Genomic DNA, 18,881 nt, shown 5'->3' on the forward strand with positions numbered 1-18,881 from the left:
AGCACACAGCTTCCCTGGGATGCCTCTAGAAGACTTTCCTAAGTCTATTTATTAGGAACCTAGATTAGCATACACTAAGATTCCAGAACTATAAGAAAATACATTGTTTTTCATTTTATAAAATAAAAAATTCTTGCCAGGCAGCAGTGGTGCACACCTTTAATCTTAGCACTCGGGAAGCAGAGGCAGGTAGATCTCTGTGAGTTTGAGGCCAGCCTGGTCTACAAAGCTAGTTCCAGGACAGGCTGCAAAGCTACACAGAGGAACCCTGTCTTGTAAAAAAATAAAATAAAATAAAAAATTCTCTTTATCCTTCTGAGTCTGGGTTACCTCACTCAGGATGATTTTTTTCTAGATCCATCCATTTGCCTGCAAACCTCATGATGTTATTGTTTTTCTCTGCTGAGTAGTACTCCATTATGTATATGTACCATATTTTCTTTATCCATTCTTCAGTTGAAGGGCATTTAGGTTGTTTCCAGGTTCTGGCTATTACAAACAAAGCTGATACGAATATAGTTGAGCAAATGCCCTTGTGGTATGATTGAGCATTCCTTAGGTATATGCCCAAGAGTGCTATAGATGGGTCTTGGGGGAGATGGATTCCCAATTTTGTAAGGAAGCGCCATATTGATTTCCAAAGTGGCTGTACAAGCTTGCATTTCCACCAGCAGTGGAGGAGAGTTCCCCTTGCTCCACATCCTCTCCAGCATAATCTGTCTTCTGTATTTTTGATCTTAGACATTCTGACAGGTGAAAGGTGGTATCTCAGAGTCGTTTTGATTTGCATTTCCCAGATAATTCGGGATGTTGAGCAATTCCTTAAATGTCTTTCAGCCATTTGCACTTCCTCTGTGGAGAATTCCGTGTTTAGTTCTATAGCCCATTTCTTAATTGGACTGTTGGGCATTTTGATGTCTAATTTCTTGAGTTTTTTATATATTCTGGATATCAGCCCTCTGTCAGATGTGGGGTTGGTGAAGACCTTTTCCCATTCTATAGGCTGTCACTTTATCTTGTTGACCGTGTCCTTTGCTCTACAAATACTTCTAAGTTTCAACAGGTCCCATTGATTGATTGTTTCTCTCAGTGTCTGTGCTACTGGTATTCTATTCATAAAGTGATCTCTGGTGCCAATGTGTTCAAGAGTACTTCCTACTTTCTCTACTATCAGGTTCAGAGTAGCTGGATTTATGTTGAGGTCTTTGATCCACTTGGACTTAAGTTTTGTGCACGGTGACAGATATGGATCTATTTGTAGCCTTCTACACATTGACATCCAGTTATGCCAGCACCATTTGTTGAAGATGCTTTCTTTTCTCCATTGTACATTTTTGGCTTCTTTGTCAAAAATTATATGTTCTTAGGTATGCGGGTTAATGTCAGGGTCTTCAATTCAATTCCATTGGTCCACATGTCAGTTTTTATGCCAGTACCAAGCTGTTTTTTATTTCAGTAGCTCTATATTAGAGCTTAAGGTCAGGGATTGTGATGCCTCCAGAGGTTGTTTTATTGTACAGGATTCTTATGGCTATACTGGGTTTTTTGTTTTTCCATATGAAGTTGAGTATTATTCTTTCCAGATCTGTGAAGAATTGTGTTGGTAATTTGATGGGAATTGCGTTGAATCTGTAAATTGCTTTTGGTAAGATGGCCATTTTTACTATGTTAATCCTGCCTATCCATGGGCATGGGAGATCTTTCCATTTTCTGACATCTTCTTCAATTTATTTTTTCAGGGAATTAAAGTTCTTGTCATATAGGTCCTTCACATGCTTAGTTAGAGTAACCCCACGGTATTTTATATCATTTGTGGCTATTGTAAAGGGTGATATATCTCTGATTTCCTTCTCAGACTGTTTGTCTACTGTATATAGGAGGGCTACTGATTTTTTTGAGTTGATCTTGTATCCTGCAATGTTGCTGAAGGTTTTTATTAGCTTTATCAGTTACTTGGTTGAATTATTGGGGTCACTTATGTATACTAACATGTCATCTGCAAATAAGGAGAGCTTGACTTCTTCCTTTCTAATTTGTATTCCCTTAATCTCTTTATGTTGTCTTATAGCTCTGGCTAGAACTTCAAGTACTATATTGAATAAGTGTGGGGAGAGGGGACAGCCTTGCCTTGTTCCTGATTTTAGTGGTATTGCTTTGAGTTTCTCTCCATTTAATTTGATGTTGGCTGTTGGCTTGCTGTAGATTGCCTTTATTATGTTTAGGTATGTTCCCTGTATTCCTGATAGCTCCAAAACCTTTATCATGAAGAGGTGTTGTATTTTGTCAAATGCCTTTTCTGCATCTAGTGAGATGATCATGTGTTTTTTTTCTTTGAGTTTGTTTATATGGTGTATTACATTGATGGACTTGTGTATGTTGAACCACCCTTGCATCCCTGGGATGAAGCCTACTTGATCATGCTGAATAATTGTTTTGATTTGTTCTTGGAGTCTGTTTGCCAGAATTTTATTGAGTATTTTTGTATCAGTGTTCATGAGGGAGATCGGTATGTAGTTCTCTTTCTTTGTTGCATCTTTGTTTGGTTTAGGAATCAGGGTAATAGCTTTATAGAAGGAGTTTGGTAATATACCTTCTGCTTCGATTGTGTGAAACAATTTAAAGAGTATTGGTATTAAGTCTTCTTTGAAGATCTGGTAGATTCTGCAGTGAAACCATCAGGTCCAGGGCTTTTTTTGGTTGGGAGACTTAATGACTGATTCTATTTCCTTAGGGGTTATTGGACTATTTAAATGGTTTATCTGGTCTTGATTTAACTTAGGTATGTGGTACCTATCCAGAGAATTATCCATTTCTTTTAGATTTTCCAGTTTTGTGGAGTAGAGGTTTTTGAAGTATGACCTGATGATTCTCTGGATTTCCTCAATGTCTGTTGTTATGTCCCCCTTTTCATTTCTGATTTTGTTAATTTGGATGCTCTCTGTCTGTCTTTTGTTTAGTTTGGATAAGGGCTTGTCTATCTTGTTGATCTTCCAAAGAACCAACTCTTTGTTTCATTTATCCTTTGTATTGTTCTATTGCTCTCTTTATTTCTATTTTATTGATTTCAGCTCTCAATTTGATAATTTCCTGGTGTCTGTTCCTCCTGGGAGACTTTGCTTCTTCCTGTTCAAGTGCTGTCAAGTCACTAGCATGAGATTTCTCCATCTTCTTTATGTGGGCATTCAGTGCTATGAATTTCCCTCTTAGCACTGCTTTCATAGTATCCCATAAGTTTGGGTATGTGGTGTATTCATTTTCACTGATCTCTAGGAAGTCTTTAATTTCTTTCTTTATTTCTTCCTTAACCAATTGGTGATTCAGTTGAGCATTATTCAGTTTCCACAAGATTGTAGGATTTCTGTAGTTGTTTCTGGTGTTGAAATCTAACTTTAAACCATGGTGGTCTGATAGAACACAGGAGGTTATTCCAACTGTTTTGTATTTGTTGAGATTTTCTTTGTGGCCAAGTATGTGGTCGATTTTAGAGAAGGTTCCATGGGGTGCTGAGAAGAAAGTATATTCTTTTTTGTTTGGGTGGAATGTTCTGTAGATATCGATTAAGTCCATTTGAGCCATAACATCAGTTAAGTCCATTATGTCTCTGTTAAGTTTCAATTTGGCTGGTCTGTCTTGGGGTGAAAGTGGGGTGTTGAAGTCTCCCACTATTAATGTGTGAGGTTTTATATGTAATTTAAGCTTTAGTAATGTTTCTTTTATATATGCGGGTGCCCTTGTGTTTGGGGCATAAATGTTCAGAATTGAGACTTCATCTTAGGAGGATACTAGATGTAAAACAAAGAAGAATAGACTGCTACACAACTCCAGGGAGACTACCTAGAAAATGGGACCCTAGGAAAGACCCAAGGATCACCCAATGACAGAGAAATGGATGAGATCTACATGAACAACCTGGACAACAGTGGGACTAATGAAGTGCAAGATTTGAGGGAAAGAAAGCTTAGGGGAGCAGGAGATCCCAGTTGGATCAAGAACAGAAAGGGAGAACGGGGAATAACAGACCATGATAAATGAAGACCACATGAGAACAGGAATAGGCCAAGTGCTGAAGAGGTCCCCCAAAATCCACAATGATACATCCTCTGTAGACTATTGGCAATGGTCGAGAGAAAGCCTGATCTGACCTAGTCAGGTGATCAGATGGCTAAACACCCTAACTGTCGTGCTGGAACTCTAGTCCAATAACTGATGAAAGTGGATGCAGAGATCCTCAGCCAGGCCCCAGGTAGAGCTCCAGGTGTCCAACTGTTGAGAAAGAGGAGGGTCTGCAAGAGCATGAATTGTTGAATCCAAGATTGCAAAAAGTACAGGGACAAATAGCCAAACAAATGGAAGCACATGAATTATGAACCAAAGGCTCTGGAGCCCCCAGCTGGATCAGGCCCTCTAGATAAGTGAGACAATTGAATAGCTTGATCTGTGTGGGAGGCATCCAAGCTGTAGGGCCAGGACCTGTCCTTAGTGCATGAGCTGGCTGTTTGAAACCTTGGGCTTACATGGGGACACTTTGCTCAGCCTGGAAGGAGGTGACAGGACCTGCCTGTACTGAATCCACCAGGTTTAAATTAATCCCCAGGGGTGCCTTGATCCTGGAGGACATGGGAATGGAGGGGAGGGGTTGGGGGTAGGTGGGGTTGGGGGCGGGAGGGGGGAGGACAGGGGAACCCATGGCTGATATATAAAATTTAAAACACATAAAAATAAAGATAAAATTCTCTTTATGAAAATTGGATCCAGTTTTCATAAACATTAGCCTCCTTTGATTCCATGAATATGCATACATAAGTAGATTTACTTATGTATTTATAGAGAGTGCAATAGTCTCCCTCTTCACTCCCTCTTCTTCTCATTTTCCACTTTATTTTGACATTTGTGGTCATGAATGGGATCACAGTGAGTAAAATAGCGTCACTACGTTAGAAGTTTTTTTTCTAAAGTTGTTAAGTACCAATTTAAAAGTTATTAGGCAATAAGAGATACTGAATCAGCAATTCTGAGAGAGTAACAGAAAAAAAAATCCTATGATGCACTTATTAAGATGATGATACAGGGGAAAATGGGTAGTGAAAATATTACGGAGCATATAAAGTTAAAAATATAAAGGTTATTCTTGTTCAGGCCAATAAATGTTACCTGCCAGGAAAAAAAAAAAGTTGATGTTCATTTGAAGTGAGAGTATATTTTATTCCTAAAGCATTTAATTCATCAAAAGCTTGCCAGACTTGCACTGTGTGAACACTGACCTGTGAACAGGTACCAGAGGTTATTCGGTTCCAGGGTTTCCATTTCGCCCCTGCGGGTAGTCTTTCTGTGTCGAATTTTATAGCCAGTAATAAATCCATTTTGTGTTCCTGATGGGGGAGGAAGCCAGCTTACTTTGATACTCTGTAAAATAAAAAATTAAAAAAATGTAAATTAAGACATCCAAGAGAGAAGGACAATTGAGCAGGGTCAGAGAAGCAACCCAAGCCTAAGTGTGAATAAAACACAGAGGCAAGTACTGTAAGGCATGGCCTCCAAATTAAATCCTTTCCTATAATCTGACAGCATTCATAATGGCTTTATTTTAGTAAAAATGCATACAATTTCTTTGACTGATGACATGCAATATTATGTCTTCCTTGCAAGAACCATTAAAATGATAATAAAGGATTCTAAATAGTAAAAGCCATTAAAGGGAAGGAATAGGATATACCAGATGAGAGACATCAATATGTTGGAGTAAATTGGAGGCAAAGGAGAAAGGTAGGCCTAAGAACATTTTTTTAAAATATGTTAATGAAAACCAAGCTAATTTCCATTTAAAAATCATCTAATTCTAGGACTTTCTGCTTCCAATACAACTTGAGCCTTGTACTAAGGCATACTCCTGAAACAGGAGATGACCTGGAAAGCTTAAATATGAGTTAAACTACAGCTTCTTACATCAAGTGAGCTAGTCCACTGCCTCTCACTGACTGGAGTAGCCGAGAGCTCAGTGCTCAGAGTTCTTGAACACAAAGGTCACAGATTCAGATAAGAGGCACACCAGTGAGCAGAAATGGAAGGGGTTATCAGGTCCATGATGTGAGGTGTCCACATTGTCTTTTCTCATCCAGTACCCAGGGAGACATAACTTAACTAGGGACAATATCAAATAACTGTTCATGACAGAAAATGAAGAACTTTGAAGTAGAGCAAAGGACCCCAGCCTGAGTCCCCAACCGTGAAGCCTAAGCTAACAAGTCCCACCCAGGGACCGGAGTTTGCCCTTTGTATGTTAGCATTTAGAACATCATTTTGATATAAACTGATAATTTCATATGACTTGATATCAAGCAAAGCCTTTGACACACACATGCAAAAAGAAGGAAGTAGTACGCAATAAGTACTGATTAATCTGAAAGAAACAATAATATTATACATAAAAGAGCTCTGGTAAATATAAAATTGTACACCAAAAATCCAAGAGATAGTAACTAAGCCTGAAAAAATATGACAGTAAAAATGAAAATTTCTATAGATATATTAGAAAATAATTATTTCAAAAGTAAGAAAGGGAAAAGACTATAGTGAATTGGAGTGAGAGAATAAGAAACTATTCCTCTTATATCTATAACCTCCAACATCTAAATGTTACAATGAGAGAATATAAAGACAACAGGATATGAATTAGAAAATTAGCAAAAAATTTTAAAAAATGGTAAATACAATTATTCAGCTTTCCTATAACAGCTGAGCCTTGAAGAAGTGGAAGAATTTGGGACTATGTTAAAAAGAACCATGGAATACTTAATAAAACAAATTAAAAAGTAGTATCCCACTAAAATGGTAGCTGTATTAGATCCTCATGAGTGTTAGCTGGGTATAACATTTTCCAGAATGAGGGGTGGAGGAGACAGGTCATATCAAATAGATCCAGGAAAAGAATGACATCAGCATTCTCAAAAATACTTGAAGTTATGAAATGGTGCAGTGAAACTGAGAAAATTCTGGGAAATTTCAGTGTACCACTCTGTGTCATAAGATACATAAGCAAAAGAAAGGTATAAGGCTGGTAAGGTATAATAATGCATGCTCCTGTAGGGGAAGCATGTGGGTATTTCCAATGTGCCTGGCTTCAGAGACACTTCATTGTGTTCTCTTTATCATAAGACTGATGAGAGCATGTTCTGGGAAAACACCATTCCCATGAAAGAGACTTGACATCCAGATTATCTGAAGCAGAAACATGGAAGTCCTGGGAAGACAGTAAGGAAGGAATGGGAATGTAGTTGGAGTTTTCCTGCCTGGCCCACAGTCTAGGACAAATCTCTCTTACCCGCCAGTCCCACAGTCACTCAGACCCAACCAAGTAAACACATAGAAACTTATATTGCTTACAAACTATATGGCCGTGGCAGGCTTCTTGTCATCTACTTCTTCTATCTTAAATTAACCCATTTCTGTTAGTCTATACTTTGCCACATGGCCTATGGCTTACTGGTGTCTTTACATGTTGCTTCTCATGGCAGTGTCTGGCAGTGTCTTTTGTTTCCACAGAAAGCCAGAGGCTGTGGATTTGTTCCAGATTAAGATACATCAGGTTTGATCAGCCAAGACCCCCTGAAAGGTCTCCAATGACACCATGGCCCAGATGATCCTACATCCAGAATGGTTTCAAGGCAACTGGCTCAGAGGTTCACCCTAATGGACTACTCTATAATCCTAAAATTTTCTTTGTATCCCCATAACATACAGTGCCCCCCTCCAGCAGGAAGTAAGAGAAACTACGCCCACATTCCCAAAATTATCAAGCTGGCTTTGGAGATGGAATTGGTTGACTCCTTCTCTAAACCCAGACATATTGCTAAAAGAAAAGGTTAAGAGATTCTTGTGGTCCAAATCAGAAGAACCCTCTGGTGTGGGACAGAAAAAAACAATATTTTTCTTTAAAGCAGGTTGATTATAAATGCGATCTCTTCCTAAAGAAGAAGAGGGGATATGATATAGATATAATAGGATAAAAGGGTAGATTAAGGAACTTACTTCTAAAGAGCAACAACTTGTTTAAAATGTTTTACATTGGTATAGACTTTAGTCTATTGTTACAAACTTAAATTTAATTTTGTTATACTGTGTGCATATTTCTACTCATGTTTAAGGTATTATGTTTGTATAGCTCATTTAAAATTGTAATGGATAATTAGAAAAATAGATTAATAACTGGTCATCTATGATAGTCATACTCATAGCCATGTTAGTTAAGTCTTCTAGGTATACACAGAGATATTACAGACAGACAGGTAATCTTCAAACACTTCAAAGGTCTACAGAATATGGCATTTAAAATATTTTTAAAATTTAGACTTTCTGGACAGTGAGACGTGTCTGCTCCTGGCAGCACCAATTTACTTCAGAGAGGAGGATGGGCATTGAAGACACTTCATATGGAGTTTATCTTCACCTTGGCAAAAATAGCCATTTGGGCAAGAAACTGTTCTTGCCTGGACTGCTTGGTCGACTGTACGTGCAGGAACCATAGAAAGGTGACCACTAAACTTTGCTTGACAAAATGGTCCTTCAGGTTCCTGCTTCGCAGAGGAAACTGCCAGAAATTCTACAGGACACTGAGAGAAGTGACCAAGAGACTCTAGTCCTGTGGGCTGAAGACAGATGCCCCAACTTTACAAAGGAACATTAGGTGACTGTCTAGGCTGCCAGCTGTCTCTGTCTACCCTGCAAGATTCCTGAAAGTTGCTTGCATCCTTCTACCATTTCTCAGGTAATATTATATCCTTCTGAGGTCTTTGATGTGGTTGAAGACTAGATAGTTATTTCCTCAGTTATAATAAAAAATAAGTTAGATATAAAACCTTAGACCCACAAATATAATATAGATAGGATGTCTTCTTTAATATTGTAACTGTAATTCTTGCTTGATAATTGTTTCGTTATATGTAATTTTACAATGTAAAAGTTAAAACCTTCCTTAAAAAAAAAAAAAAAAAAGAAAAGGCATGTAGTTAGTTAAGCATTTAACTGCAGAAGTATTCAGGCTTTGGAGCAGCACAGTTCAGCTGAAAGCCATTGGGATGAGGACTCAGAAGCTTCCAGCCTGAGGAAACAGGATCAGCTGAGGAACTAGCAAGGTGAGATAGCCGTGGCTTGTTCTGCTTCTCTGATCTTCCAGCAATCACCCCAATAACTGATCTCGGGTTTGAGTTTTATTAATAAGAACTCTTTGAGCTTCATGCTACATGGGAAATGTCCAAAAGTGGGGTGACCACTTTATCTGGAGCGGGGAGGAAGGCAACACGGAGAGAAATTGATGTGGGCTCAATAGAGAACAGCAAGGATGCCTAGAAGAGCCATGTGGAAACATATTACACATCTTTAAAATGCACACATAATATTAGTATCTCAATTATGTCACTTGGGGTAAAAATATTCTCCCCAAAAGCCATGGACTAGCAACAAGACCCCAGTGCTCGATATGGGGAACCTCCTTTCAAGTCACTGGTTAGAGGGGTCCAAGAGATCTCCCAAACAATATGAGCTTTTGCTGTTGTCTTTTGTGAAGTGTAAAGGCAACAGACACTGTAGACACAGGACTTGGACAAATCCAGATGGGACTGCCCTGGAAACCTCCTCCTTGAAGACTAGCTCTCATGTCATTCGAGGGTGCTATCCAAGCTGCCAAGGGAGAAAGGCAGTTAAACACCTTACCAAACTACAATAATGTTACCAAACTAGAATAGGAAGGTATCTCCAATAACACAATTGCAGCATTTATATCACAGGGGTAACCCACCAGCCAACTAATTGGACTTAAAGCCCACTTAATAGGACGAAATGTATGCATCGTACTGTAAGCCAATCGAACTAACTACCTGTGGCTGACTGAGCCAGGAATCCTAGAGGAGAACATTTTACTGGAATGTTTCTAGTCCAGTATAATTCCCAACTGCCCCATAAACACCCATCATTATGTCTCTCGATAAGTATAGTTATTACTGTTTATGCTGGATAGTTTCATGTCAACTTGAAATAAACTAAAGTCATCTCAGAGGTGAGAACCTCAATTAACAAAATGCCTCCACAAGATCAGGTTGTAAGCAAGCCTGTAGGGCATTTTCTAACTAGTGATTGATGAGGGAGACTAGTTCATTGTGAGTGGTGCCTGCCATCCCTGGGCTGGTGGTCCTGGGGTCTATAGGAAAGCAGGCTGAGCAAGCCATAAAGGGCAAACCTAAAAACAGCACCCCTCCACAGCCTCTGCATCAGTTCCTGCTTCCAGGTTTCTGCCTTATTTGAGTTCTTGTCCTGGATTCCTTCACTGATGGTCTACTATATGAAAGTCAAATAAACCCTTTCCTCCCCAACTTTATTTTGTTCAAGGTGTTCCATCACAGCAAAAGTAACCCTAACTGAGGGACCCCTCATTAGTTTATTTTTATAGTGGATGTTGACCATTACAGAAACTATAATTGGCAAAACTGGAGATACTAACTGTGGAGTGCCCAGCCTGAAGTAACACTTCTACAAGTTTACACCAAAAGCTCAGGAAACATTGCAGAAGAAATGCAGAAAAACTGTAGGAGCCTAAGCATGAGGACATCTACTAGGAGATAGTGCGTTCTATGTGTGATAGTGAACTGAATCTGAACCCTTGATGGGGGAGGGGGTATGAAGGCTATCTTAGAGTCAGTTGATAAAAACATGTCCATGTTTTCTCTTTACTATAACTTTGTCCCTACCCACAATAAAACCATTTGTGTATGTGTGTGTGTGTGTGTGTGTGTGTGTGTGTGTGTGTGTGTGTCACTGTGGATGCATGCAATTCCTGATACTAGACAATTACATAACCAGTGAGCAATAGTCCTACCTTAATTCTTATGAGTATTTTGTTTGTTTTGCTTTGGTTTTTAATCTGAGTCTTTTCTACCACTAACATCCACCCTGTCTCATACACTACCATCAACTTCTCTAGCTTTTTGTTCCATAAAACCCTTTCCCAGACACCCAGTAACCACCTTTCCTGCATTTTGGGCCGTTTTTATATTGTCTTAGCTCTAGCTTTTCTAATCAAATGTACATTCTCCGGCTTATCTTCAGTGTGTTAAGTCATAATACTATGTCCCTATCTTGCAGTTATTTCTGTTGTTCCATGCTGCCAGTACCCCAAAGCCATCCCCAGCAATCCAAAACTCTATTATTATAATATGAATAATTCACACTTTTAAGACTAGTCCCAAGATTATACATGTGTTTCCCATCATATTTTCATTAAACTTTTTGTTTTAAATCTATTTCTAACCACCATCTCCTCTAGAACATATTTCATTGAAGTTATTGAATGAATGAAAGAAACATTTAAAATAAAAAACAAATCAACTATGTACAACATAAAGAATCAAACAAATTAGGAACAGATTTTGAGTGTGCTTGGCTTCAAAGCAACCAAGAGTTTAAAAAAAATAAACAGGTAAATGAAATTCTTAAAATATAAAAGTTATCATCTTTAGTCAGGATAAGATGGTAGAGGTTATCAGGGTTGGAGTTCAGGTAATAACACTTCATGTCTTTCACTGCTCAGTGTTTTTCTGAACTCCACTCCTCTCTGTAAACATAGTTTCTCATTGGCTACCAGCCTACAAATAATGACATGGAGTCTTATTAATTAATTAGCCTTAGCTTAGGCTTGTTTTTAACTAGCTCTTACAACTTAAATCAACCCTTTTCTATTAATCTTCATTCTGTCAGTACCGCCTATCCATCATGTCTCCTGGGAGTCCTCTCGCTTGCCTAGATTTCTCCTCCTACTTCCTTTCTTTGCCCGGGAGGCCCACCTATACTTCCTGCCTCACCATTGGCTGTGCACCTTTTTATTACGCCAATCACAGGAATATACCTTCACAGAGTGTACAAATATCCCACAGCACACCCTCCCCATCTTCGGAATTGCAGGAAACAGCCTTCTCTGGCTCCCTCTTGTATTTAATAGTCTGAACAAATCCCTTGGAAGGTTGGCTACAGGAAAAAGGACTCTATAGCTAGCCAATACCCAGGTAGACTACACAACCAATGTCTAGCCTTTCATCCCATTAGTTCTTTTACCTACATATGATTTATTCTTCTTTTGAAACTCTCAACGAGCCCCATCGGGTTCTCCCCTGTGAAGAGTGCCTGTAAGCAACTCCCTACCTGACTTATGCTTGAGTATCATGGTTTGTGAAACTACCAATTGCTTGTACTTTAATTAGTTTGTGTGCTTTCATGCCTTCAAAAAAGGAAAAAAAAATTGAGTTTGATATAAAGTTTGATATGTAAAGTCACCAGATTCAAAATGAGTATATGCTGAATTATTCCATTTCTATTTTAATCTGAGAATAGAAAACAATAACATAAAAACAAAAGAGAATATTTGCAGAAGCAGTGACACTTTGGGGTTGATTACACATGAGTACAAGGCAACTTTGAGGGGTAATGTAAGTTTTCTGGAGATCAATTTCATGCTTGTTACACTGGTGAAAGCAAGGTTAGAATTCTTTCATGGATTATCAGACTTTGTTATACATATGTTGGTGGTATTTAACATTTAAAAAATAACATATGGTGTTTGTTCAACATTTAAATTATTTTTAAATAAACAGTAAAAACGTCATTTGGAGGTAGTGAAAATAAATGTCCAGCCTTTAGAAAGAAGCCAGACCAAAACTCAAGGAATAGATTCCTGGGTCTGGCTCACAATCTAGTCTTTCCCCTCCTTTGGTCATGGGGCAAGATGACTAATGCAGGATATTACTCTCTAGGCAGAGAGATATCCATGATCATTTTCCCACCGACCAAATAGCTGCTCTAAAATAATTGAATTCTTGTTTGTTTGTTTTTGTGAACTTGCTTTGTAGACCATGCTGACCTCGACTCACAGAGATTTGCCTGCATCCCAAGTGCTGTGATGAAATTTAATTCTTTTATACAAGGAGATAAAGTCATGTAAAGGTGCAATTTTTGCTAACTATTCTGACAATGAAAACATGTGCCAAACAGTATATTTTCACTATTCATCATATTTATTTTCTATAAAACCTTGTGAACCTCAATTCTCAATACAGAAACACTGCTCTTACAGAAAATAGTAATTTGGATCCCTTCCAGCCTCTGATTACAAAACATGCACCAACTTGTTTATAACATGGCCGTTTCATGGTTTTCCTTTAAAATACCTTATTTAATATTATTGGTTAATATTGAGTTTTAATATCCAACCCAGTTTACTTAGCTCCTATTCTCCACAAGATATGTCATAATCCTCTTGCAACACTGATCACATGCCAGTACTACAAGTCAGAGACACTAAAAAAAATAAAATTTGCAATCAAAACAGATAATGGGGGTTGGGGATTTAGCTCAGTGGTAGAGTGCTCGTCTAGCAAGTGCAAGGCCCTGGGTACAATCCTCAGCTAAAAATACAAAACAAAACAAAAAAACCAAAAAAAACAGATAATGGAAATAAAAGTCCAAGTTAAAGAAAAAAGACACTCTTCCAATGTGAGATTTAAAGGAAGAAGACAGGATAGAAGATGACAAAATTTTTACTGTTTTGCACAAGATCACTGAAGGACCATGAATAGTAAAATTGTGATTCCTTTAGTGACTGTTCATTTCTTGCTAAAGATACAGACTTGCAAATGGTGAGGATCAACTATAGTTTTACAAATATATTATTTACAGTTAAAAGATGTAAAACATTAATGTGCAGTTTAAATATAATATAATGCATTATATAAACTACTCTTTGTATCACTTGAACAACTTATTTATGATATTAGAATGTTAGGAGAACTGAGACTGTTGGCCCCCAGATACACACTAATATGACAGGTTATTCCTATTATTCTTAGTATTTGTTAATACCATATTTAATCTACTATAAACATAATTATGGTCCACATTCTACATGTTCTACATGTATGAATTTATAGTCCTGCTAATTCTGTGAATTACAGTTCATTTTTTTTTTTTGCCTTTTGCTCTGTCATATAAACTACAACACAAAGTGGTTAAGTAACTTCAAATCATGTATTCTATAATTGGTGAGACAGACTTGAAGCTGAAATACTATGATTCTAAAACTGGTGTTTCATTACAATTTAATATTGCCTCTCAAAGGAGGTTCACAAAGTTAAGAGTCTAGTTCATTTAGTCATTACTCATTCACAATATATCTATGAGAATAAGCAAAACTCCAATTATGGCTTACCTATTCTGACAGAAGAAAGGGATACAAACTATGAAAGATAGAGTGCCGAGAACTAGAGAGGAATGTCTTAGAGGGACAAGATGTGAAGATTAATTCTGTCTCATATGGTCAAGAAACGCTTTACAACAAGTTCATCTTTCAAATTTGAGCAGATCTTTACAGAAGTGGTGGAAAAATACTTAAAGATAAATACCTTTATCTTTAGGGAAATAAGAAGATGGTAAATATGTCATAACAATCTAACGCAACTTCAGATCATGTAATATATGATGGTTTGTGTACATAGGATATTTTGGAAGACAAAATGTGAAAGATATGTTTGTAAAACAAAGACTTTCACAGATAATGCTAAAGAGACATGAGCTTGGTTCAGATTTCACATTGGGACTTTGACTAAGTTCATTGATAGATAAGTCAATGAAAAATATAAAAGCTTACTTTTTCTTTTCTTCGTCTCCCAAATTTTTCATAGCCTTCAATACATACATTCTCACCCATCTACTTCTCTGTAGCCCCCAACCCCACAATACATTTTTATATGTATGGATATCTTATTTGCCAAAAGTGTTTCAGATTCTAGCAAAAGAAAAAATCTACAATTAATGAAATACAGGTTCATATTTATGGTCACCTTAAAATTTTGGTTTTCCACATTTTACATTAGTAGAAACAGATATTTCTAACCACTTACAAATGCTCAGTGGAGGCTTCTGGGCTATAGACTTCAGTGAATGTTTACCCTGAGTTGATTATGTGACAATACTGAAAGATTTTCTAACTGTTAAGTGTTCTTGCTTTACCCATGTAAAATCACAGGGCCCTTTCTTATTGGCAATTTAGTCCCTTAATTCTTCTACTAAGATTATTGAAAAGAACAAATAGGGCTGTGGAGATGTCTCGACAGACAAAGTGTTTGCCTTGCAAGCGTAAAGATCTAAGTTTGGATCCCAATCACACATGCACATGATGGGTGGACATGACAGTCTATCTGGAATTCCATCTTATAGAAGGTGAAAAGAGGAACTCCAGAGTCAGATGGCAAGGTAGGTTAGCTATATCAGTACCTTTGGTGGTAAAGAGTTACAATTAATTTACTTAAAATGGTCTACTTGACTATATTCCCAAAGTAACTGGCATAGTCTTGTCTAAATCAATGACCTGGATTTTTCTATTTCATGGGAATTATTTGTTACTGGTTTGTTATCCCTTCAGTCTACAAGCATGTGAGTAGTGCATGTGAAAACAGGAAAAATAACTGATAAGCCCACCATCAAAGCTGTCTCAGAAGTTTCTATTCCTTTTCAAGTTTCTAATTTTAAATCCACTCTTACAATGCTTTTTTTTTTTTTTTAATACTAAGATGTTGGATGAGAACTAGGTCATTTGGAGCTCTGTTATACTCTCTCAGAAAACACTCAATTATCTTAGTGTGGTGATATCTGACTTACTTTCCCACAGAAGGGGACTGAGAAGCACAATTTGAAAACAATAACAACAACAACAAAACTATGAATGTCCTTGCTGGAACAAAGCCTGGATCTGGGGGTTCTGGGGTTAGTTTAAAATCCTTTCTAGAGTTTACATTTCATCTCTGGACCTTTGTGACTTGTTTCTCATAATAAGTGCTTAGGATAATGATATAAACTGTTAATCTTCACGTGGTTACATGTACGTCTTATGAAGAGTTACTGGAACCATTTTTAAAGAGCATACACCCCTTGTCCACCCAAAAGTACCCTGTGTTACATTCCTTCTGCACTATGCTAATTCAGACCTTGATTTGTCTACTGTACAGAATATGTTCCTAATGTCAGAGCTCATAGGATGCAGAGTCCCACTGCTCAAAAACACAACCATAATCTCGATGAGAACTGATGTGCAAACTGCGCTATAAAAGTTGCCTTAAATATAAGGCGAGTGCTTAAGTGGATAGGTAAGCCAATTGAATAACTTGAACTGTTTGGGAGGCACCCAGACAGTGGGACTGGAACCTGTCCTTAGTGCATGAGCTGGCTGTTTGGAACCTTGGGCTTACACAGGGACACTTTGCTCAGCCTGGGAGGAGGGGAGTGGACCTGCCTGTACTGAATCCACCAGGTTGAGCTGAATCCCCAGGGGAGTCTTGGCCCTAGAGGAAATGGGAATGGAGGGGACGGGATGGGGGAAAGGTGGGGACAGGGGCAGAAGGGGGGAGGACAGGGGAACCCATGGCTGATATGTAAAATTAAAACACAAATATAATTAACAAATAAAGTAAAATTAAATTTAAAAACAAAACAAAAAAAGGGCAACCAGAACCTTCATTGTCGATGAGTGATTCTAAAACTGGAATATATTGGAAAGGAAGAAAATAAACAAAATAAATGTGTTGAGAATGTGGATTTATTCTTTGTTGGACAAAAAAAAATAGCACTTTTTTATTTCGACGACAAACTGACAGGGGCACCAAGAGAGATGAATTAGCAAAAACAAACAAACAAAAAACAAAACAAAAAATAAACAAAAACAAAACAAAACCACATCAGGAACTACTTTTCTTCCAAATACATTTGCTGAGCATGTTCTTCACATGGAGTAAAATTTTCATTTGTTATTTTAGCAAATAGAAACATCATGCCTGAGTAGTGAGAAGGCATAGAGAAGGAAGAAAACCAAAATAACTCATAAAAATAAAGATACTCAATACATGTTTTTAGAAGTGGATTTAAAAGGATTTGGCGATTTTTCTGAATTTCTCTGGTAAAAGGAAAGGTAATAATTTAAAAGCTCACGTGTAATCCACTGGAATAAAATTGTCTCATAAACAACCTACTTAAAAAGCCATCAGAATCCATAGCAATTGGAGAAATGCAAATTAAATCTATGTTAAAATTGCACCCTAGCCCAGTCAAAATGATTATGATCAAGGAAACAACTGACAACACACAGTGGCAAGCATGCATGGAGAAAGAAACTTTCATGCATTGTTGGTCATATGACAGACTACTTCAGTCACTCTGGAGAAAAGTGCGTAGAACTGGAAAATTATAAAAGTAGATCTACCATACGGTTCAGTTATACCACTTCTGAACACATGCCCAAAGGACTCAAATCCTACTCGCTAGGTACCTTCTCAGCTACGTTCATTGCTGCTATACTCACTGTCCCTAAGAAACAGAAACACTCTAGATGGCCTTCATCTAATGAATATATAATAAAAATGTACTGGATATATGCAATATAATTCTATTCAGCTGCAAACAAAAATGGAATTAGGAAATTTGAAGGTATATGGAAGTATAAAATATTGTACTGAATGAGATACAACAGAGCCAGGAAGACAAACTGCATGCTCTCTCTTATTTGTGGCTTCCACCTCTGAATCTTTATGAGTGAGCACATAACCTGAAGCAACTGCAGAATATAAGAAAGGAAAAGGGACCGTGGTGGAGGAGGTCTAGAGAGGGTGATTTTAGGACACAAGTGATCTGAAAGAGGAATTGTATGAACTTTAATTTAGGGATGGGGACAGCCTAATACAGAGAGAAGGGGAGATGGTATGAATAACTTTAGTGATATTTCAATACAAACATAGAGAAACTACACACACACACACACACACACACACACACACTATACTTGGTTACCTCCCAGAATGTCATTGACAGCATATTGTTAAGTGGCTATTGACATCATTCACAAGCTATAAGGTGTGGAGGAATTGAGCTGTAACTGACCCGGGAGCTTCCTCCCACAGAACAATCTCTTCTAATATCTGAAGGTGCTTTGTGAGTTACCAAGGGAGAAAAGCAATCGATAGTCCTACATACTCTGCTGTAAAACCTATGAACCATAACTCCAACAATCCCAACAAGGTATCTCTGGTGGTGTAATCCTGATGTTATATCTTGGGCATAACATCTGTCTAATTGGATTTCAAGCATATTCAGTATGAGGGAATTCATGTCTGGTACTGTAAAACTAGCTAACTATGTGTGGCTGGAGAGGTCACAGGCTCTATTTGAGAATATACTGCTGCAATTTTTATAAACTGGTACAATTTCTAATTATATAAATATATTATGTATTCTGGATACTTCCTCTCACACCTATAGTGTCTCACACCTCTCATTAACCAAGCTTCTTTTGGCAGCAGATAAAGATTATTACAGAAATCTACAAGTCAAAATGCAGAGAACAACCAAGGGCAACTCCCTAACTTTTCATTTAAAATAAATTATATCAATAATAAAATCATAATCAGGAATGCCATTGATTTTTCCTGATGTTATGATAAAATGCTGTATTAAAGGCAGCTTTTAGAGAGATATGGTTCACTTCAGCTCACAGTCATAGCAGCAGTAGCTTGAGGTAGCTAACCACAGCAAAGAAGGAAAAAGCAAATGATGACTGTATTATAGTGTTCACCTTATACTCTCTGTTTTATACAGTTCAAGATCTCCTGCTCAGGGAATGGCTCACCAACAATTAAGATGGATCTTCCACTATCAACTAACGTAATTATGACAATTCTTCATAGAAGTTCTAAGGGGTTGATCTTAATCCAGGCAACTTTTCACTATGTTTCTGGAAGTGAGCAGCAAATACCAATGATCACACATGACATAGCAATCGCATGAAGACAGCATTTAATATTTAA

At 37.6% G+C, this 18,881-nt stretch overlaps 1 protein-coding gene across 2 annotated transcripts in view; it reads right to left on the bottom strand.

Annotated features, from left to right (window-relative positions):
• Nucleotides 1-18,881, bottom strand: part of Dcc (DCC netrin 1 receptor) — a 1,150,309-nt gene that overhangs the window by 204,673 nt on the left and 926,755 nt on the right. For both annotated transcript variants that reach the window (XM_036204806.1, XM_036204805.1), the window contains exon 13: nucleotides 5,262-5,403. In XM_036204806.1, the coding sequence (XP_036060699.1) occupies nucleotides 5,262-5,403 (142 nt within the window). The remainder of the gene's footprint in view (nucleotides 1-5,261; nucleotides 5,404-18,881) is intronic.

This window comes from Onychomys torridus, chromosome 13, assembly GCF_903995425.1.
Source record: "Onychomys torridus chromosome 13, mOncTor1.1, whole genome shotgun sequence".
Classification (NCBI taxonomy): domain Eukaryota; kingdom Metazoa; phylum Chordata; class Mammalia; order Rodentia; family Cricetidae; genus Onychomys; species Onychomys torridus.